The sequence below is a fragment of the Egretta garzetta genome, unplaced genomic scaffold (assembly GCF_000687185.1).
Source record: "Egretta garzetta isolate BGI_Z169 unplaced genomic scaffold, ASM68718v1 scaffold163, whole genome shotgun sequence".
In the NCBI taxonomy this organism is placed as follows: domain Eukaryota; kingdom Metazoa; phylum Chordata; class Aves; order Pelecaniformes; family Ardeidae; genus Egretta; species Egretta garzetta.
Window position 1 is genome coordinate 265579 of NW_009259308.1, and position 23444 is coordinate 289022.

Below are 23444 nucleotides of genomic sequence, written 5' to 3' on the forward strand. Positions count from 1 at the left end.
GGCAATTCCAGTGCCTTCTCACCACCTCCAACACAACGTCTCCCCTTTGCTTCTTTAAGAGAGGTAACTCCATGTTTCAACAGTCAGTGTGAAAGTGGCACAGCCTGAAAACAGCTTCCCACAGAGTTTAGAAGGAGATGTAAGCAGCATGTTACAGATTTTTTTGAACTAAGAAAAACTCCAAGGCTAAAACTGAATGTCCACAAAGAACCCAAAAGATTGCATTTGGTCCCATTTGCTTCAAAGGAACAGCTAACAGAAGCCAGTGACCATCCATCTGGACCACGTTTTCTGATCAGAGTTTAAAATACTGAATTAATTCTGGGTTTCTAATTTGAAAACTCCACTTAAGATCTGGGACCAGCAAGGCTGCCTGGTTTTTTACTCCACTTCAGCAGAATTAAAACTGACCATATATAAGGCTTACTGAAACAAATAAATTATGTTTGGGGATTGCTATGTATCAATGGATAACAACAACGTATAAACCAGACACATAAAACATTCAAAAAGTGTTAGCCCTACAGTTTTAACATAGACACTGCATGTACCATCATGTGGACAAATGTTGGCTACGTGACCTGGGGCTCGTGCCTCTCTGTTTCACTGCGGCACATTCAGGTTGTTCAGAAGTCAAGTGTCACCTTCAGAGGCAGAGTAGCAGCTCCTGGCACTGCTACTGAACCACAGCCACTGAGGCCGCTCAAGTCTTCCTTAATGTGAAAATCAACACATGTGAAATGCAATTATTACGTACCATAATTCCCTGCACAAAATGTTATCCAGACTTTCTATCAGAGAGCAGGATCAACTGGCTGAGCTTCAAAAACTTTCTCCAAAATGCTGGTCTGGTCGGCTATTTGAAGAGAGCATGATCTACTCGCTTGTGCAGGCAGAGCAGGCACAAATCGTTCCCAACCATCGCGACCTTCTCCTCATTCATTTCTCTGCCGTGCTTTTGACTTACTTTCAACTCCTGCCCTGCATGCTTACATTTAATCTTAGTTTAACAATAGTAAATCACTAACAGCAAAGAATGTGTGTAAATACTTGTTAACCCTGCAGATTACAATGGGCTCTTTCAAGGTTATTAAGTTCACTATAGGAATAAAAGTAGTTTTTAAAATTTTCTAAGTACATATCTACACAATGCAGAAAAGGCTCTTTGGTACCTATGGAGTAGGTAAAGAGTCATTTTAATGACTTTTGTTTACACTACAGCTATTGTTCAGGCCTCATTTTAAGGGTGCCTTGAGAAAGCTGATTAAGTCAGGAATTAAATCTCTTCTTCAAATGAAAAACAGCTTTGTCTGATCATTAAGTTTATCCCACGTTCTCAGTAAGAATCGCTCTTCTTCCAAATTAATCTGTTTAGGATACAGAAGATGTTTGAAATTATTTTTTCTTCAGATTTTAGGAATTGTTAAAGGGATCTGAATTTCAGAGAGATTTTTTTGAGAGTTCATTTTTTCAATGAGTTTCAAAAAATGAAAAACTTTATGCACAGGAATACAGATTTTGATGACTTATTTTTAAAAGAAAACAAAGTTACTGGCATCATTAATTATAAGGTGTCACGTACACATACTTGACCAACGTAACTAACATTTACAGTTCTGACTGAAGCTTTGGCAGCTGCTTCCTAAACCTGAAAATTTCAAATGTATTTCATCTCCCAGTCTCAAGCTGAAAAGCAAACCCCACCAGTCATTCACCCTAATTCTCCCCAGATCAGAGAGCACATTAGAAACCGTTTCACAGACAAGTTTGATAAACAGATATTAAGGTTGTAGTACAAGCTGACAGAGAGACTGGGTAACCCTAGGTTAGGCCGTCTCCTTTAACTAACTGCTATCCCCAAATCTAAGCTTCAGGGACCATTTTTTCCACTTCCAAGCCCACCCTATGATCCATGACTCCACAGCTCAGGTTCCTTGTGTGGAGGGCTCCTCTGCTCCAGCTGAGCTATCTGACTTGAGCTCTGCTTCCCAAAAACCCCAACCTCTTACACATCAGAAAGAAAAAGAACAGGAAGAAAACCACCAAAGATACAAAAATGTACAAAGCTTCCACCAAATAAGGAAATTCCCACAAATGAACAGCTGCTAATGAGGATTCTTCTCCAGCATCAGCAGTAGAGCCACTTCTTACACTCCAAAATACAATGCTTCCCTGCAATCAGATGAGCACAGTAGGGAGAAATCATTGTCTCCATGCTGATCCTACAGGCAGTTTCCAAAGTGTCTTAGCTAAAGTCACATGTGCTACACATTCAGCAGAAGAAATGCATCATGAAAGGGAAAAGACAGAAGAATGGAAGGAGAGAGAGGAACTATTTATGGTGGAGAAAAATGAGAGAAATTCAAAGCACACATAAAATTGAAGGGTCAAACATTGACGTAGTGCAACTTAGGACTGAATTTGAAATGGAGCCAAAAGAACAAGAGAAATTGCACACTCACTAGTCATCATCCAGCTAAATAACTGATGGATGTTGAAACTGAGGTGTGGGCTCTCTGCAAAGTTATACCTGAGTTTGGGGTTGAGAGTAAAAATACGGAAGACCGCTAGAGAAAGATAAGTGAAGAAAACCATGCAGAATTTGCACAAAAGATTCAAGGAATAAAAGAGATGACAAGGTACTTTTTCTGATACATTAGTATTAGTTTACCAAACATTAAAAGGAAATTAAAATTTCTACATTCTCAAATGTAGAAATCCTATTCCATAAGAAAAGAAACAAAGAAAGGAATTCTGCAGCAGAGAAAAGGGAACTTATTCACAAATATCTACAAGCAAACTGTTAGAATTGTTATACAGTTCTGCTGTTTATTAAGCCTAAAATCATTTATTCACAAAAAGACATAGGTTCTTGGAGCTCAAGAGCTTCTGTGATGCAATTCATTTCTTAACCCCTTCAAAATAAAACATAAGCCATAGCCAGCAGTATTGAAATTACGTGCTTGCTTTCAATAAAAAGGTATATATAAAACTCAAAGTTTAAGTCATGGTCAAAACATTACACCATTGTGACTTTTTTTGGCTTGACTTTCAGTTTAAATTTAATGGGAGTTACCTACAGATTTTTAATCACCATTCACAGTGTGTACTTTTGATAATTAGAATGAGTAGAGTACAGCTGTTTATAACATCTGCATAAAAGATAAAGCAAGTATGTCTGGAAAGATGATGTAAGAGGCATCAAACAGTAAGAACCAAATCTGGATCTCTGTCTACAATCACTGTAGCATAGTGAATAAAACAAAATCAAATACATGTTCTCATTTCATTCAATTTTCAACTCATTCACTAATTAATACAACTGAGGCGGAGGAAAACAGGTGACAATCTTACCACTGTGCTTTAACAGTGCTGTAACTTTCCTATTTCCATAATTCGAAGAACATAGATTTCCTATTTTAATGAGTTTTACCTTGCTAATTAACAGAAAAGACACTCCATTCCCTCCAACTCTGCTGTACAGTAGGAACCCAGAAACAATCTACGGAACAGAGCCACATTTTTTTAATCTAGGTATCTTGATCAGAAGCATCAGTGGAAGTTATCACTTTTGCACTGGTAATTTCTAGGTCTTACTAGGATCAGATATTGCTTTTGGTGTTTTATATATGTATAGTACACATAACACAGGTTGAGAAACTATGCTCTCTAAAGTACGGTATGCTCAATCAATGAAATAGATACTCTGTGTTTCACTTCAATCAAAGCTTTCTGTACAGAAATTGTCATTGAAACTGCCTGTAAAATACTTAGGGGTATTACGTGTATGGTCTATCATGATACTCTGTACAAGGAAAAAAAAAATTTTTTTTTTCTATATAATATATGTATTCACTAGACAAATCAAAAGCACATTTATGGCTAGAAAAAAACTAAAATACTTGTCACATTTTAAATGTCCATTGGAAAAAAAAGCCATATAAAAAGGAGCTACAGCAGTGTTTTTCTCAACACTTTTCTTTATCAGTCTAAATTTCAAAACAAAAAATAAAACTGAGAAAGCAGAAAACAACTGAATAGTTTTCTTTTTTAAAAAGTGGTAATACATGTCTACACTATAGAAAGTGCCTGAAATAAGTAATAACTGGTACATACACTGCACAGCCAGTAAGTTGTTGACACAAATAACTTGCCAATAAACAGTTGCCTGCTTTCTTGGAGCTTCCAGTATTTCTGTCTTTTCCTCCACAATAGCTCTGCCCCTCCTTCTTGTCCATGCTCTTTTATACTCTCATGTTGTCTCATTGCCTTTCATTCTCCCACAAATCCCCTAAAACTCACACAAGAAGTTGTGAGTGCGGTGGTTGATTTTAGAGATACCACGGTACCAGCAGGCCAGACCAAACACATCGGTTTTGTTCCCCTCATCAGGCTTTCTCAGCTTCCAAGAACCTCTCCTTCCTCTGTCCACTGCCAATTTTTATGAAATTTGTAGAAATTTTGCACCTTTGAAAGCACTGCTTTATAGTCAAGTATGAGGCCAAGAGTCAAAAAGCATGTCTGGGAGGGGGGCACAAGAGGGCATTAACAGACAAACAACAAACATTCATCCCCTAACTTTTTCTTTTCTTTTTTTTTTTTTTCCTTGTTTTTTTCCCCCTTTCAGATACTCAGCTAAAACACATACTTAGTCATGCTATAAATTCATGAACTCACACAGTTTATTGATTAAGCTCATCCACCTCATACAAGCAACTAAGCATCTTCTGAATGGTTCAACAGAAATAGTTAACACGAGAAGAGTTATTTGAAAATAATTATTTGCTGCCACTGATTATCTTCTTGCCACTGGATGGCAGCAACAGAACCTTACCTTTTTCTGTTATCCTCAAATTTTATTTCCATCATTCATCTTCATTACCAATTTTAAACAGAATTCTGTACATACCTTAAGCACATTAAAGACTTTAATGCTTTAAAGCCAACACTGACAACCGTATTAGTTAAGTCATTAAAACAGCTTAAAGGACAGCGAGCTTAACCAGTTCAAAACCCAAACAACTTAATTAAGTTCAACTATAAAAGACTAAATGAACCTAGTTTACTTCAGGGAAGTTGTGTTTATGAAGATCTTTATTTTGCCAGTATGTTTTTCTGCAAAGCCTCTCTTCTTTCCTCTATACACCCACCATCTTTTACTCCACAGATAGTAGCTCCTTGCATCCAATAGATGCTTCTCATCTTTGAGCCTCCATCCACAACTGATGCCAATGTTGTTCTGAAAGGAGCTCAGCCTGCACACTACCTGGGTGTATCTTTCATTAATTATGCAAATCAAGCTTCTAATTCAATCTTTGCTGATTTGGACAAGATGAGTTTTCCAAACTGTGTGAGTACAATTGATTAAATTAATTACCATTAATCATTTTGACAAGCCTAATAAGTATTTTAATTAATAAAAATGTTTTATATGGACAACTTAAATGACTGGCAGCATTACATGGAAGCCACATTATAACTGATACCAGAAAGGTAAGGGCTAATTAATTATAAATAACAGTCCTAATTCTTCTCTGAGAAAAAATCAATTGCATATTCAGTTACTTCCATGTAATTAAAGTCTTAATTTCTTTGAACTCAAACATGTTTTCAGTACTGCTCAGTGAGTTTTTATATCCTGGTGGACCGTAACATTTTTTATGATGCTTGCCATTCAAACGAAACTACAGTATATCCTTATATTAACACAGATGGTGTTTACAGTTATAATGGACAAAACTGGGAGCTGGAATGTAGCTCTCTCTTGAAAGAGATATCCCTAAAATTCTGTAAAGGTTGCATTTTGCTGTGATAACTTCCTACTACTGATTTCATACTTACTTGAACACAAAGGATATGTTCTTATCTGCAGGTGCAAGTTTAGGAAGCACAGTATGCTTTCCTTTTCTTTAAATGTTTCCTTGCAATTACGCTAAGTATCATTTTCTATGAAATATTTTTAAATAAATGGTAACTGTAACACATACCTTTCAATGTCAAAAGGAAAGCAGAACTTTGGAACGCTGTTCAGCACTTCCTGTAAATGCAAGTAAAAGAAATCAAGTTAGGATTTTGAAAAGGCTTTTATCTGTATTTGCTAGCAACTGCACTACAACCTGCTTTTAAAAAAAACATCGAAAAATACTCATAGCAAATAATAAATTTGAGGAATATATGATTGCAAAAAATACAGCACACGTTCCTGGACTAAAATAATTGATTATTAAAAAGGAATTAAGTTTGTGCTTTGGCAGATTGCAAAGACAATGCCACAGAAGCCCCAGGAGGGAAAGGCCTGGCCTGAAGGGTATTAACACCCTTCACATCCCCGCTGGGATTCCCTTCAACAAGGCCATATGGATTTTACAAGAAGCACCACACCATATGGGTAAGCCACGTCTGCTGCTACTTGTACCACAGACTAGCCACAGGGACTTCTGACAGATCCTGGCTCAAAAATACAAATGTTGTTTCAATTAAAATGCAGGCAGAGAAAAGGGAATGAAGTTGGCAGCAGAATGAATTACAGAGAGGTATAACAACTCTATACATGTTCCATAGTCAAATGCTGAAAATGATGGAAATCGTCTGCTGGTCCAAAGGAGAAATTTATATGATTAACCCTTTGGGTTTCACAAGCAAGCCTCGCCATTAATAAAGGGGAGGAGGGGGGGGGGGAAATCCACCGGATCTACATTTGTACCGTAATATGAAAGGATAATGTTACTCTTTCTTGCAGAATTTTATTTAAGAAGCTGTTTAGTGCCAAATAAAATGTGTTAATTAAAATATAAAAATGCTCTCAAAGTAGTCAACATTTTTCTTTTTTTTTTTTTTTAAAAAAAAAAAAAAAAAAAAAAAAAAAGGTGAATTACCAGATCAGTTAGCAGCAAATATTAAACAATGGCCTTAACAAGATGCCAGAAAACCAGGTTTTATTTCCTTGCTCCCAACTGGGAAAATAAACCCTTTATGAAATGCTTCAGCTAAGAAGAGACAGTCGACGTCAATGCAGTTGGTCAGCAAAGCTACAGACTTCCCTTTCTGCAGCAGCCCAGCAGTGCCAGATACACTGCTGTATGCACGACTGATCCCACAAGGTGGGCGTTTTCAGAAAAATGCACCTTGATTGCAAATTTCCAGAGCTGCACGTGGGGGTTTAAGAACCTGATCTAAGATGTTAGCACTATCCAGCCTGAACTCTCTGTTTACTGCATGTCAACTCCCATTAGGGGAAATTTTGTATTTAAATTCCTACACACCACAATGATTATTTACTTCAAACCTTGGCCTGGCTCGGTGGACAGTGTAAAACATGAAGAACCCATGCAAGTTAATCGGCAAGGGACAAAGTTCAGGGAAAAGATACCTCTGAATACAACATGCATATGTTAGTTGCAACATTTTAAAGGTATATGATGTGCCCCAGTAAATCATCATACAGTATAAAGTGGAAGAGTCAATTTTTCGAGAACTTCCAAGTCATACAAGAGAGTTCAAGAATTTTCTGGCACTTTTCCTTTGTCAGCACAGATAAAGGAAGGTATGAAAGCCACATACTGTGTTTTGAGAAAGGTTATTAACTTAATTATGAACAATAGCAGTACATATAATATTGTCCCAAAGAAACTGCTCAAGCACCATCCTGACTGCTGTAAGTGGCCACCATGGAAGCGTGAAGAGCAAAATACAAACAGAGTAGGTAAACATTTTCATTTCTGTAGGCAGGAAAGAAGCATACATTGTGCTGTAGTAATAATAAACGCTAACAAAAGAAAGCAAGCAGAACAGGCTAATCAAAACTTGTAACTCAGAAATTTCCAAAACATTTCCAGATAGTCTCTTACTTCAGACTCATAAAGGTTGTTTTTCCTGTTCAAAAAAAAAAAATAATGTTTTCTACTCTGTTTAAATTCTCTTTTCAAATCTGCACCTATTCTCACACTACAGGAGGATCCTTACTACCAAGGATTTTAATTGCTGCCTGGTGAGCTTAGCACTGACTCAGAATTGGGTATGGAAATGTATTCATTTATGTTCCCAATTGTATTCTCTCAGAATAAATTATCACACAAGAAAAAGAAAACAAAAACAAAAAAAACCCAAAAGGTATTAGCTCAATATTTTGACTAAACAACCTGAACGTTATGGGTATGTTTTGCAGCGTTTTCCAGGCTGAGCTGCAGGACGGCGTTTCCCCCAGCTCTGCCGCGTCCCTCCCCCAGCCAGCACCCGGGCACACAACTTCTGCAGAGCAGCCTCAGCTCGCTTCCCAACTGGCAGGAGCATCCCTCAGGGGACAAGTCTTTAAACCTCCGCACTCTTTAAAATTCAACCAGCCAGCAGGTCTATAGACTGGTGTATAAACAGTATAGACAAAAAAAAAAAAAAAAAAAAAAACTCCTCCCCCCTCAGCTTATGTCAGTGACAAAGCAGCTCAGCAGTTGACTGCTTCTCCCCTGACAGCGTAAGCCAGGTTTACATGGATCAATAGATGGAAGTCCTACCTAGCTTCCAGGGCTCAGTTTTCTCCCTTAATTACAGGTGCTATTCAGATTTTAAAAATGGAAGAAAACAAGATGCCCCCAAGATGCTCCCAGACAAATTTAAAATGCAAATGACATTATGTACACATTCACATACACACTCACTATTTGTGTACAATTACAGCTGAAACTTTCAGCAGTCTCTCTACTGAATAAAATTTGAGCTCTGTCTCCTAATGGGTCATCATTTTCAAGGATCCATAACTCAGCCAGGACTTCCTCTTGAGTCAACATAGACACTCTTAGAAAAAGAATAACATTCATTGTCTTTTATTTTCTTAGCTTCGTAAACGTGTTTACTTCTGCAGACAAAAGGTTGTACCAGCCTTCAGAAAGCAAAATATCCTTGATTCACGAGTCCCATGATTATTTCCTCCTCTGGCTCTCACCAGTATTAGCACTTTCAGAAATGGTGACTGTGTCATAAAGGAAAGAAATTGTATGCATGAGGAAAAAGATAATGTTGTAAAAAAAAAAAAAAAATTATCTATTTGCTTTCAAACACCAAATAAACATCTAGAGTTGCATACACAATTGAGTTTAATTGCTAAGTTAAAGGATAGCCATCTCATTCCTTATACAAGCTCCAAGAGAAAGAAGAAAATAATAAAATTAATACCCTGTGAACTACAGCATGCTGCTTCCCTCACCGAAAGCGTAAACAAAAATGGAAATGGTATTTAAGAAAATATTTCCTTTATGCCTATAGCACAGCAGCAGAAACTTGGACTCTCACAGGCTCATGGTCCAGTGGTTTTATTAATTTGCTTTCATCAATTGCACTAGACAACTCCAGCCTGGCCTGGTCATGCTCACTTGGCTCTACATTGAGATGATATTACAGAAGCCTAAAAACTAATAATTATTTAGTGGTCACTGCTTATTTTGATAGCCATACAGCTAACTGTGTCTATCATCATTATCTACAGCAATGTAAAAGGTGGTAGAAGATGCTTCTGAACTCATACACGCCAGTTTTCTGGAGAAAAGCTCCTGGTAACTCACAATCTTGCCCTTAAGTGAATTTACTGGTTAGTCATTTCGGTTAGATTAAAGATACACACCATATTCCTTGCTAACTAGGAAAGATAGGAATTTTTTTTTCTTTTTTTTATATCACAGTCAATTGCTACAAGCATATGAAACCTTCATGGCTGTTCAGTATACACTGTAGAGCACAGTGATCTGGGAAGATACTCACTTCTTTTTTCACTTCAACAAGACACGATGGGAATTTGCTAGAGTTGGAAGAAGGTACAGGAGCTGCTTCTACAGGAAAGTTGCACCAGATTCAATATATATTACAGAATCAGCTTATTAATGTATCTCTACACAGGTATAAGTGGGTTTCTTCACTTTAACTTACACATTTCAAACAGTTACCTTTTTCTATGTAGATGAGTCCTGATGACTTGATGAACTGCCAGAAATTAGGTTCATCACTCAATACTCTGCTACTGAAATAATTAAGTATTTAAGCTTAACCTGATTGATTTCTGAGGTTAGAAGCATATGGGAACTATTCACTCCAGCATTTTTTTTCTTCTTATAACATATTCTGCAGTTTACATTTAAGTGGGGAGGCAAAAGAATCTGATTTTTTCCAAGTGCATCCCTGTGAAAGGATTGAAAATCTTCCCCGATAGGAATATTTTAAGGTATCCAGAATGCTGAACCACTTCATAGATAGCAGTTTAGACACTGTTTCTTTTAAAAGAGAGCTTCCTGTTACCTTCCAACTATTTCTGTGTTTATCTGCAGCATACAACTGTTCCTCAAGCAAGCAGGCAGGTTCCATTCTACATATGGAAAAAGCATCTCTGGAGCAGAAAGGGAACAGCCTTACACTGAGACACAGTCACACTGTGTCCATTCCAGAGACATGTCAGGATACCCAGGGAAGAAATGGCCTAAATAAAATAGATACTAACCAAGATAATTTGAATTATTTAATTACATAATCCAGACCAGGTTACCAAAACCATTAGAATAAAGTAGCACTCAAATAACTCTCTATCTATCCTCATCTCTTTATTCTGTTTTGAGGCAGAAATCAACCACAGAAATATCAATTATAGGAGCACAAATAAATGGTCATCCACTTAGTTACAAAATGCTTTTATACTTTGCCCCCATTATCCTTCTTCAACTGTTTTCTTTCTCAGTAACAGTATTTTTCTGGCTTTTGTCTTCCTTTTATTTCTCTACCTTATTTTTATGAATTCCTTTTCCCCCGCCCCTTTTCTCTGAAAGGGGAAATTCTCCTTTTCATCAGTCTTTTATCTTTGTCATATCCACTTTATTAAACAGTCTATTTTTTTCCCTTGTTGACAAAAGCTACTTGCTATTCTATTTTAGTATTTCATCTAATTGTCCTTCAAAACTCTTCTTCCTGCTAGAACTTCTTCTCCCTGCTAACCTCTCTTTAAATGTCTTCTCTTGAAACACCTGATTGCAGGTTTCTCTTTTGGTTCTTCCGAGTTTTTCCTCCTCAAATCTCATTTCCAACTCCAAAGTCCTCTCTTCTTCACTCTTAACCCAACTTGCTCTCTGATCTTTCCTCAAAGGGGACTCTATTTCATCATTCCTTACCATAGTTTTCAGTCACCTTGTGCCAATCCAAACATACAAACAAGAGATCTACTTGAGATCTAAGACTGTCATGACAGGTATTTCTGACTCAAACCAGTGACTTCAGTGGGAATATTTAAACGGTTAAAATTAAGCACAGATTTAAGTTCGTTCTTAAATCAAAGCCAGGCTGCTTAGCATCTTGTAGTGTTGAGCCCTTCACCATTACGGCTCAATGAAGGTGAAATTCTAATGCTGCCACACAAAACAGACGATGAAAAGGCAAGCTCTGTCCTCACCACTGACTTTTCCTTTTCCTTCCTCTGAAGCTGCGCATACCCACAGCAGGGACCCATGCGAAGCCAGGAACAGTAGTTATATTTCAAATACTTAGCTCTTACCTCTGCTAAAAATCTCATCAGAAGATTGTAGCTACAATAAAGGCAGGCCCAAATGGTTTGAATAATAAAAAATTTTAATCCTAGATTACATTCATGGAAATCCAAAGGTCTAAAGTGTGGAAGTCATTACCAGGCCTCCATAACTATTTTTAACATCTATGTGCCTCCCTCCAAAGTGCATCATTCAGTGATTGTCTAGTAGTTCTGTAGGGTTAAATAAAATAAAAAGAAAATCACCTGTACCTTAACATGTACCTTAACATTCCAGAACTTAATTGTTGCAAGAATGAAACACTAAATTACACAGCTTTTTTTTTTTTTCTTTCTGAACACTTAAAGAAGAATACAGAAATTAAATGCAAATGGTTTAGGGTGAAGGTGCAAAGCTCTTAAGAAATAAATAAATAACATGTACCTTAACATTCCAGAACTTAATTGTTGCAAGAATGAAACACTAAATTACACAGCTTTTTTTTTTTTTACTTTTCTTTAAAACCTTTTTTAAAAAGTCAGAAATCTCCAGTTTTAAACATTTTAGCTATCATTTCCATATTTGTCAAATAAAGTACATATAATTTAGAATTTTCAAGAGTTCAAGGCTACTTGTGAAGAAGAGACTGGAAAGCAGAAGTATACAATGACGTGATTCTAACAAGCAATCTGTAATACAAGCAACACCTTTCTCCAACCTTCATGAACCATTTGAAACAAAAAAGTTTTCCAGACTTAGCAACGAGTCCCACTTTGTACACTGGAAAGCAACACAACCAGTAGTTAACTTTCTGCAGTTTTGCCTTGGGTATTTCAAATTTTCCTCTAGGTTTAAAGGCAAATTATGAAGAATTCTCTGAAATTGCTTCAGAGAAATATTAATATTTAATAGCAATTACTAATTGGCTAGCTAGTCATACTTATGGGGTAGTGCCACAAAAGTCACGTGCACATAGCACCGTTTCATTAGCAGTGTAACACCACAGGATGGTTGCAGTCATGACGTAAAATGGTGGGGGTAACACAACTGTGTGACACAGGAGTTTCAGTGCTGCATGGATGGCACAACACAGACCCATACACGTGCCCCCCTAAGCTCAACCTCTTGCAATACTTCTATTCCCAGATGATAAAAAAAAGAAAATCTATGCAATCACAGCTCCCTTAAAATAGACCTGCTCTTTTCATCTCACAATTTTCAGAGTAAGTTGTGGATAGTGTTTTGTGACCCTAACTCTACCCCAATGCAGCTGACACATAAGAGTTCATACATCCCTGACAAACATATAAAGGGGAAGGTGATTCTGGACCATGCAGCAGAAATTGTTGCTAATGGATTCAAGAAAGATTAAAACTCCACTAACCTGAGCTATGTGTACATTCCTACCATCGTAGATTGTTTTGACCCACAGAACACAAATTCTACTCTGCTGCCGAGAACAAGTTTTGATCCTTGTTTAGTTTGCTCATATGTGAGCCACAACTGGAGAGGCTCTACAGCCTATGACTGACATTCCAAAGAATCAGGTTGCTCTTAATGCTTAAACACCAAGCCTTTTAGAAGAAGACTTGCTCTCTACAAAGTGTCATTTTTTTATCTTTCTAAAGCTTATTCAGAGAAATATTTGTTGTCGAAAATGAATGAGCAGCTGAATAACTGCAAATGAGGAGGAGATCGCTTACAGAATTCCAATCAGAGTTAATTTTTCTTGTTGCTGTTCCCTATCCCTTCTCCACTTGGCCACTTCTCAGTTCCATGCTTCAGAGTAGGATGAAAGAAAGAAAAGGTTGGTTCACCTACCTGTTCCTGCCAGACAAGCAGCTGAAGATTTCTGGTAGCTTAGTCTAGCTGCTCTGTACTCTATAGAGCACAGTTAAATCATGACGACAGACAAAGTAGCAGGACAGAAATATGCTAGACAACAAGGTAACAAGAAGATCTTGAGATCTTAGAGAAGCAAAAAATCACATAAACAAGTAGCTATCATAGAGGTGGCAGCAGAGACCTGAAGGTCACCTGTATCTGCTATTGAGCTTATAGATGATTATTGCACCATCACTTAGAACTAACAGTACATTAAATAGAGACAAAAATAAATGAAAGAAAATTAATGAACAGTGACATGACCAGGGTGCAGTACAGTTCGATCAGAAGCACACTATAGGACACTCTTGCCCTGTACAGTAGACCAAGGCTGGCATCCCAGGCAGCATTCATAAGATATAGGACACTCTTGCCCTGTACCAAGGCTGGCATCCCAGGCAGCATTCATAAGACTTTACTGCTTTTAGAGCATCTTTCAAAGGCACCTTACAAGGAGAAAAGCACAAATGTATTCATTAACCCTGCGTACTTTAAAAGGCATTGTTAATCTCACCTTCCTGCAAGACTGAAGAATAAGGCTTCCTAAACAACCACAGAGTAAGTGTAAAAATTCAGGGATTTTTACTAAGTTATAGAATCTTGGGAGTCTGTTTGTCCCTGAATCTCATCCCATAACCAGTTAAAAATAAAGCATGTTTCAGCCACATTTGTGTCCAGCGCAGCATAAAGGGACCCAAAGTTCACTTTAAAATAGCAAGCTCAGTTACAAATAGTAGAATAGTTAAAACAATACAAAGTTCAGTGCAGGTTAATTTACCTGCTTAAACAAATTCTCAATTTTCCTGGAACTCACAATGAAAACAAAAATTGACAACGCTGCTCTTCCCAAAGAAAGTTCCCATTACAGTAAGTGTAGATTGAAATGTTGCCATCTACCCCTATTACTGGCAAGGCAAATAAAAACAAGAGAAATAATACTTTGCCATACAACTCTACCAAGCATATAATAACTGTATCCCATGTGCCAATAAATAGTTTCCCCTTATTCATGTGAGAGAGACCATGATTCCCTAGGCAATATCAGAGAGCTGAGAAAAACAGGAAATATGTTCTTTCTTCTCCACTCTTGAAATTACTGTGTGGGCAATATTTAATTTTTAAGGTAGTAGAGTATTTATTATCTTTAAGAAAGTTCATTACATTTTGTACAAAAAAAAAAAAGAAAGACACCAGAGTATGACACAATTTTCTACCATCATGCAGTAGGGGAAAAGGGACTTATTAATATACAATTTCAATGACAGCATCTCTTAACATTATCTGGGAACTTAACAGATAAGTTGTCTTAAACTAGAGGTAAGGTAGACAACACTTCTAAATCCAAATATCTAAGTCTTTGAAGCCAGGTTAAAACCCAAGTATCATCCTGCATGGTTAAGAGGGCAGCAATATTTGTTTCACTCAAGACATCTTAAGATTTCCCACTGCTTACACCACCAGTTAAGACGCATCTTTAACAGCAACACTGGGAACCTGCTGCACATCCTGTTCAGATGCTGTTTCTCCAGCAGTGAAAAAATAACCACCATAAAATAAAGCACATCTTAAAATTGGTTCTTATTTATTTGTTTTACCTGTTAGTTTTTTCATTCCGCCTTGGAATACTCTGATAGCTCAGGACAGAAATGAGCCTATTTGCAACACACCAACTCCACCTATTCAATACATTTCTTTATAGTGAAGTTTGCAGTCTCAGAAATGGCTGCAAAACAGCATCAATGAATATCATGAGTAGAGCATAGTTGGCACTCAGGTCAAAAGGCCTATTTGCAAGATTTTTCTTCTTGATCTTCAAGGAAAGAGATTTTTAAAAGGAAAATTAACTATAAAAGTATACTACAAATAATAAATAGCTGCATTACCATAGAAATAAAATACACTGAAAATAGTCAAAATTTCAAGCATGACAAACTCTACTCTTGATGACACTTGATACATTTCAGATTCATTTAAATTCCAAGCATATTTTGTTCCAAATATATTCAAAATAACTTTCTTCCTCCATAAATCCTGGCATTTCACCAGAGACTTCAAATTACGCATAGTACTAATTATAAAAGAAACAAACAAAAAAAGCAGCTGCAATTTTGATGTTAGTAGCCAAGGCAGAAGACCTACAACACGCAGCAACCAGGAAACCAGAATGAAAGGTCAGAGGCAAGAAAAGGAGAAGACTGTTTCTGAGGCAGAAGGGAGAAACCAGCTAAATGGAGTTACTTTATAAATTAGATAATGGTTTCTATCCACACATGGCACCGAGTTGTCTTTTCAATACAGGGCATCAGAGGTTGCCAGACTTTTAGATGTACAACCAGCAAACATTTTTGACAACTACTGAAGTTCTTTCAAGTCTCCTCTTAGTGTCATCAGTAAAAAGTCTGGTTTTTTCCATAAAACATGTTTTTGAAGAAGGCTTACAGGTAAAAAATAAACAAACAAAAACCTCCACCTTGTTTGAAATACCACTTTACACTTTGCGGCTCCCTCGGTTTTCTATCCATTAGAGTTTCACCCAGGGCAGAAGCAGAAGCAAGCAAGTAAACATCGTGACTACAACAGTCAAATTGGGAACAGCAGCTGGAGCGTGACATAGGAAATTGCTCCTTTTTCTGAACTAAATCCTAAGTAGAAGTAAGAGGTACTGCATTAGTTACCTAAAAGTCAAGCCCTGAAACAGAGACTGCCTGTAAATAGTAGGATGTCATTCCTTGCCTAGAAAGCTTCTACTGAAGAATTGGTCTGCCTAGTAAATAATGTACTGTGTACTGATGTACATAGACAGGTCAGCACCAGACCTGCAGATTGCTTATATGCAGGAAATGGCTTGCTCAGATTGGGGACAGAAACTGTCTTATAACACCAGGTGATGCTCTTCCAGAATCAGAACTTTCCACTGATTTCTTTCATAAAATGATCGTACAGGGTATGGCATGATGAAATCCTGATTTTGCTGACAACTCAGAAACTTAAAAGTACTTAATAAATGAAGTATCACGTAAGTTAATGAACAACTAACTTGGGTGCCACACCAAGAGAAAGTATCTGCAGTAGAGAGTGACATGCAGATAAATAAGGTGAGACAGTCCAAAAGCTAAACCCTTGACTGGGCTCATCCACCTCTGAAGGTGCGGTCCTATGGGGGAGCGTGCTGGCTCACATGGCTGTGTCAGCAGTAGGGGAAGTTGGATGAACCACCTTGTGTTGTAAAGGGTAGTGAAACCGATTACATGTGTGGGCTGAGTTTCTTGAGCTAGAAGAATCTATAGCCAAAAGAAAAGGAACTGAAAAAGGAAATCAGCTTCTAAGGAACCTAGGATTTTTGTTTCATAATTACAATTATTTGTGATATTTTTATAAAGGAAACAGTTATTTCCTGTTTTACAGGCAGCATAGGTCAAATTCTAAGCCTTACCATTACATAGCTCAACAAGAATCACTTGTAGTAATAGTTTTTCAGTACTAAATTCAGATATTATCAACAGTGTTGAGAAATGGACAAGAGATGAAACAACTCCAAGACCAAAGAGGGACAGGGAAGAAGAAAACAAGCATAATTTTAAAATGCTAACATATCCCCTGTGTTACCAGATGCAGACAGATGACTATCACAAAAAATAAAACACAATGGACATACAATTAGATGTTTATTTTTCCCAGGGAGATATGCAACGTACATTCACTTCACCTATGGCTGAGCCTGTCCAGACCTTCTGGCTCCCTGCTACAGCAGCATTGCCAGAGATTACTCCGCAACAATTTCAGGTTGGTGTTTCTGCATGTGAGCATCCGTCAGCCAGTTCAGCACAAAGTCAATCAGCTTAGCTTTGACCTCCGATACAGCATAAACCAACTCTGAACAGCTGAGGAGAGGGAGGCAGCTTCCACTAGCAAGCCAGGCAGCATAAGCAGCTACAGCCAGGAAGATTTTCAGCTGCTTTGCTTTGATCGAGAAGAACAAAACCGCCCATGCTCAGGGAAGACATTCCCAAATCCAACCCAAGTATTCACTGCGCTTACTGAAAATTAATAAAAGTTCCTGTTCCTACAGCAAGATTCTCTAGAGATTGCAACAGGTCTTCCTTCTTCCTGACTTTATTCTAAAATTCAAGAACTGATGGACTGAGTCTACACTGGCCCAGTATGTTTTCTCTAACAGCAGCCATTAGTACCTAGTGAAGGATAAAGGTAGAGATAAGCATGGACTGTAACCTCACAGACCAGTTATTTCTCAGATGTGGATCTTTTGCTACTGACTGTACTTTTACTAATGATGCAGATGGAAACTGACTCACACAGAAAACAGAAACTCAACACCTCTGCTTAGGGAAGAAGCAAACAGAGTCTACCAGCTAAGTAGTTCACAATGCCTTGAAAACATATACAGAAGTAATGAGTACCAGAAATAATTATATTCTGACGGATTAACATAGTTCCCTTCCTGATCACCTGCCTGGAGCTGTTTCACCTTCACTTATTCCTCGTCCAAGATCCCAAAAAATGCAGCCTGGACCCCTCCAGCTGCAGCCCACTAACCACTCTTGCCTTGCTCTTGCTGCTGGCCAAGTCCTCTGCCACCCCAGTTCCTGATCTCAGTCTCATCAAGCCTCATTCTTTGGCACCAGGGTGTCCTGGTTCCTTGATTTCATCATACTTGGATTATGACATTTGATTCCAGACCATTTCCTACCATAAGTAATATGTAAAAGAAAGATATTTTATTTAACAAAATATAAACAAATTATTTGAGCGACACTTTGAATACCTGTAGCAGTAACAGTGAACCAATGTGCCTCAAACGCTCTCCCAGTTCTGCAGAAAACTATCATCAAGAAAGGCAGAGCAAGAGCCAAAAACCAAACACAGCGTTCAGAAATATTACATCCAGTACCAAACATAGAAAGAGGCTGAGCTAGTTAGGATATTCCTCAAAGAGCAGCAGTAAGCTTGAGAAACGAGAGCAACACTGAAAGTAAAACAGAGGCAACATATTGAAGACTAAAGTGAACAGAGGGTACTAAGCAAGTAGATGAGAAAGTATAAGGTAGCACGGAATAAGGAATTAGGTGACATTAGACTGGAATATTCTGAGGGTAGTTGAGGTCAATCAACAACGACATCACACATGACAATTTGGCAGTCTTTCTGGAAGACGTTCCAAACGATTGTCATCACTGTTTCAGCCATCAGTTAATTTTTTCTTCTCTGGTTTGGCACACTGCTGAAGGCTGTAGGAATAAGCCAAATCACTAACAGTTTTGGGGTTTTTTTTTGATAGCCTGATATATAGAATATCTGAAGGACAGTCAAATATTAATACTGTACTTATTTGAGCAAACAGAGAAAAGAACATTTCTACAAAATGCAGTCCCCCAATATCACAGCTGTATAATAAAAAAAATGTCTAACATATGCATACAGTCTATTAAAATGCACATAATTTATTTGACTCAAAATGAAAACATATCTAACAAGTAATTCCATTCATCTGGCCCTTTTTCACCCAGCCTTAAGATATACAAATGCATGCCTTTTCACCAGAACACAGCAGCTGGGAATGAAAAGGAAAGCATTCAAATGATCATTTTCACATCATATTCCATCGTCTTTTCACCAGCTTCTCCCCAGTCCTTCTTTGAGTCCCATTCTGTTACAAGAGAGCTGCTTTTTAGATCAATTCATATTTCCATAATCCACACTGCTGTTTCTCCCTCTCCTCCCCAGGGTGGACTAACCCCTGCATCCAGAACTATGGCTTACAACTGTCATTAAGACCTATAACAATAACAAGATAACAAAAGAGCTGGTAGAGATGAGGCTAGCCAGTACCATATGCTGATCAAGTTCAACATTTTTAACTTAAAAGCGCTATAAAACAAAACTGCCACAATTCTGAAAACAAGCATATTTGATGTTGCCACCTGTCCTCGAAATTTCAAGTAAGTTCCAAGTTTTCAGCATTAGGCTTTTATGATTTTAGAAATAAAAATCTCAAAGATTTATTCTGTCTCTGTTGGGATGAACTAAAAAAAAAAAGAAAGAGAAAGCATCTTGGAATATTTACATCTCGATTGATGCAAGGGTCTTGGCGATCCTGGGTGTTCCCAGCAAGTCTAGGTGGGCAGTTATTTCACAGAATATTTATCAGGACCTGACAGATCTTTTCTGTTCACACAGTGCAGTTAGCAACTATAAACACATCTCTGAATGTTTTTTTGCCCATCGTCTATCAGCTATGATTTGCATAGACAGAAAACATTGCTGCCTTAACACACACAGTATTCTTCAATAAAAACAATATGTATTTCAAACACAAAGTGTCAGGAAATCACAGGAAACTATATGAACCTGGTAACAAAGTTGTTGTCACCTCAGCTGGGTTAATTGCTTTCCTCAAAGTTACACGAGAATTCAAGTTCCAAAATATCCTTAAACTAAACAATAAGGTGTAACATTTAGACAAAGATACTTTTGAAAATTAGTAGTCTCATTAGATTGCTTCCTCCTTTCTCATACCAATGTAACCAAATACTAATCAAACTTATTAATACACAAGCAACAAAACCCCAAAACCCTTTTTAAGGTTTACTGATAAAAACAAAAACACCAAAGCAAGCACCTATCTACTTAGCATAAATATTTGAAACATGTATTTAATGCCTCATCAGAATAAAAGAACAAAGCCATCAAATGCAGAAAGTCGGTGAGATGTATCCCCTAACAGCATGCCTGCAGCCTTGAAAAGAGTGTAAACAGCCTCGTACCTCCTGGGTTCCTGCTGCTCTCTGAGGAGAGCACAGAAGAACACAACATCGTCACAACTGGCCTTCCACACGTTATTCTGACCCAGACAACAGACTTCAGATTGCTGCTTTTTTTCTTTTTTTTTTTTAAAAAAAACTTCTGCTATTATTTAAATCTTTAAAAAAGAATATAATCTCTTCCATATTGACCTCATTTATATGATTGCTGCCACGACCCATGCAATTAAATATTCCATCCTGCAAGAAACTGAGCACTTTGACTCCAATGACATTCATTTAAGCCAAGCTTAACTTTCAGTAGTTAATACACACATTGAAAGTACAGTGTGTGGTAAGTACTTTGCTGAGGGAAGGCTAACATATTAGTAGTTCATAGGATTCATCCCTTAAACTGATGCTTCCACACCTGCATGCATTTCTATTTATTTTATATACACAAATATTTTCATGTGAATCTGATAGATTTACACGTATAATAGCAGGCTTTAGTAGTTGGGTCACTACATGATAGGGAGTAAGGTTTATTGCTCACAGTTCAGTGGTGACTTTTGCATAATATCATACATTAAAAAATAAAAACCAGATGTTACAATATAAAATATGATATAATAACACAAAGGGTGTTACAGTAACTTCATAGAAAACAGTAGAGATTCCTCACATGGGATGCCATAACCCTTACTGGTTACTCATCTGCAGGGTTTGGGAAAAGCCTGACGTGAAAAAGCAGATTTAGTCTGCTTGCCTTAGGAAGCAGAGAGCGAGAGAAGACAGGAAATCTGCAACACAACAGTCTAATGCAGGGTCTCAATTCATTCTTAACCCACACCTTCGGTCAACAACCCCTTGTCTTATTTCATATTACTATACTAAAGTGGCTTCTGGTAAGACCATTTCCTGCCATGTTAGCTATTTGTATCATCCTTCTGGTGAGATGTTTTTCACCAACGGAGAAGTGTCAGACTAAAGAAAGAAATTATTATGTGATTAGAAGGGAAAAGAATAAGAATTATTCAATAGATCAGCTTTTCTATATGCCGTATACTCTGGGACCCATTGCAGATGGAAATCACTTTGGGCCAATAAGCAGTCAGATTAAAAAGCAACTGAATTCTTACACAGCTAAATATAATATCCAAAATAGTTGTAATTACTAACTCTGTGAGAAATGTTAAGACTTCACATGCTTCAAAGGTTAAGACAACACAGAAAGCAGCACTGCCTCTGGCAGAGCCACTAACGCCTGCTGGTGCTACCAGCACTGTGCTCCCCTCCTTCCTTGTGCCAACACTACTCCTTTTCCCAGGAACGTTTCAACCCAATGAAGTTACTGGGGGCTTGAGTGGTTTCATTTCCAGAACAGCTAAAAATAGAGGCATTCTGTAGGCATCTGGACACGTACGACATCAATTGGGCTTTGCCACTGACTCCACTGCCATGAGAAGATGGCCAGCATCAGCAGATCTCAGTTTTGCTGGGTGACATTAATATCTGCAGATACACACATTTTCTTTTTCAATGGTTACGAAGTATTTCATTTTGGAAGCAAAGGTAGTAGTTTTATTTGGGTTGCTTCTCTAAAGCACTTAAAAATTCTTTATTTTTAAAAACTACTGCACCTTTTTTTCCAGATATCACAGCATTATTATTATTTTCTCTGTATAGACTTCCGTTTGAAAATGAGCTTGCAAGGCTGAAATTCAACTATAGTCTAACCAGTCTGAATAAACAAAATAGGAATTTCAAGATTAAAAACATATGCAACTTTTATCATAAAAATTTCATTGAGCACAAGGGGGAGTTTTGAACATACTACAAGACAGAGCCTGGAGACATACACATTCAAAATGTATTTTAAACAACAAAAATATTCCATTAAATGGCTACATCCCATTCCTCATCCAAATGCGAGCTTGTGAGGATAACCATAGAAGACCTATATATGCTCAAATCAGAAATCTTTACACTTCTTCCACAGTGCTGAGATTATTCAGAACTTTCTCAACATTGTCAAACATGTTTATAGTATTAACACCAGTACCGCAGTAAATTGTAACTCTATGATGTTTCAAACAGATTAGTTCCTTCGGCTTTTGGGGAACTCTTTAACAGTGAGTTTCTTTGAAATGGTAGCATGGTGCTTTGTACTTAGAATTCTACCCAGCATGAGTTTGTTGTTTAATTGATAGTTTTTAGAGTCACCAAAAAAGGTAATTACTCCCACCACAAAAAAAACCCAAAAAACCAAAAAAACAAAAACAACTTTGTGAAATACTCCTGGCAGAGAAAAGTATTTTTCATTTTTTGCCTTGAAGCACTACTTTTGTTATTTTCCCCAATCTGTGTTTTTCCCTTTTCCTTCTTATTCTGGCATCTGAAGAATTACCAGATAGAAAATAAGTGGCTTCCCCGCAGTCTTGGCAGATAAGGAAATCAACAATTAATTCTTTTGTGGTACCAAAACTGCACCTTAATATTTCCTTAACTTAATGGGCTGCTGGGAGTGAGTAATTATGACAAATCACCAATCTTTTCTTTTTCCTGATCATCTGTAGTTTCTACATCCCATCCAAAACAGATGGGAAGTTTTGCAAAACAAGATTTTGGAAAGTCGACATTTAAGAAAAAAAAAAGAGACCAAAAGGCAAAATATTGCCCAGCGTAAAAGAAAATGGCAGGCCACAAAAATAAGAGAGAGGATTAGGGATGAGTAAGCATTGGAAAGTTCAGGCATCTGAGAGGACGAATGTGAGAAACAGGAGGAATTTATCAAAATGGCTTAGACAAGTTTTCTTTGCATTATGAAAGCAGCAAAAAGGTGACATGATAAACTGTAGAAAAATTCAGGAAGAGAGGAAAATATTTTGCCCACTGTTATCACATCACTGTGCAAACAGACAGCCCTTAGATTTTAGGAAAGATGATTCTTTGGGATACATCCAAAAACTAACTCACACATTTTACATTTAAAATAGAAATGGCTGGAAAATAGGATGGAGTAGATTTTTTTTTTTTTTTTTTTTTTTTTAGTATTCTCCCCACGAACTTTCAATGAAATTAGCCTTGCTAGTTTTAGTGAGATCTCCTTTATTAAAAAAAATAAATCTGGTAGATATCCAGGTCTCCAATCCAAACCTACTGAGTTCAACACGCACACACACATGCGCGCAGAAGGCTTCTGCTGATTTCAGTTGACTACTTGGCTCAGGTTTGCTATAGAAGCTGCTACGTATTCTGTCCAAATCCAGTGGTTTGAATAGGAAAATTTCCCTTGCAAGGAAAAGGAATT

General features: G+C 37.4%; 1 protein-coding gene across 1 annotated transcript in view; it reads right to left on the reverse strand.

The window, feature by feature from the left end:
- The window catches only part of DENND1B (DENN domain containing 1B), a 162190-nt gene that overhangs the window by 95828 nt on the left and 42918 nt on the right, over nucleotides 1–23444 (reverse strand). The window contains exon 5 of the mRNA XM_035891739.1: nucleotides 5988–6037. Within this exon, the coding sequence (XP_035747632.1) occupies nucleotides 5988–6037 (50 nt within the window). The remainder of the gene's footprint in view (nucleotides 1–5987; nucleotides 6038–23444) is intronic.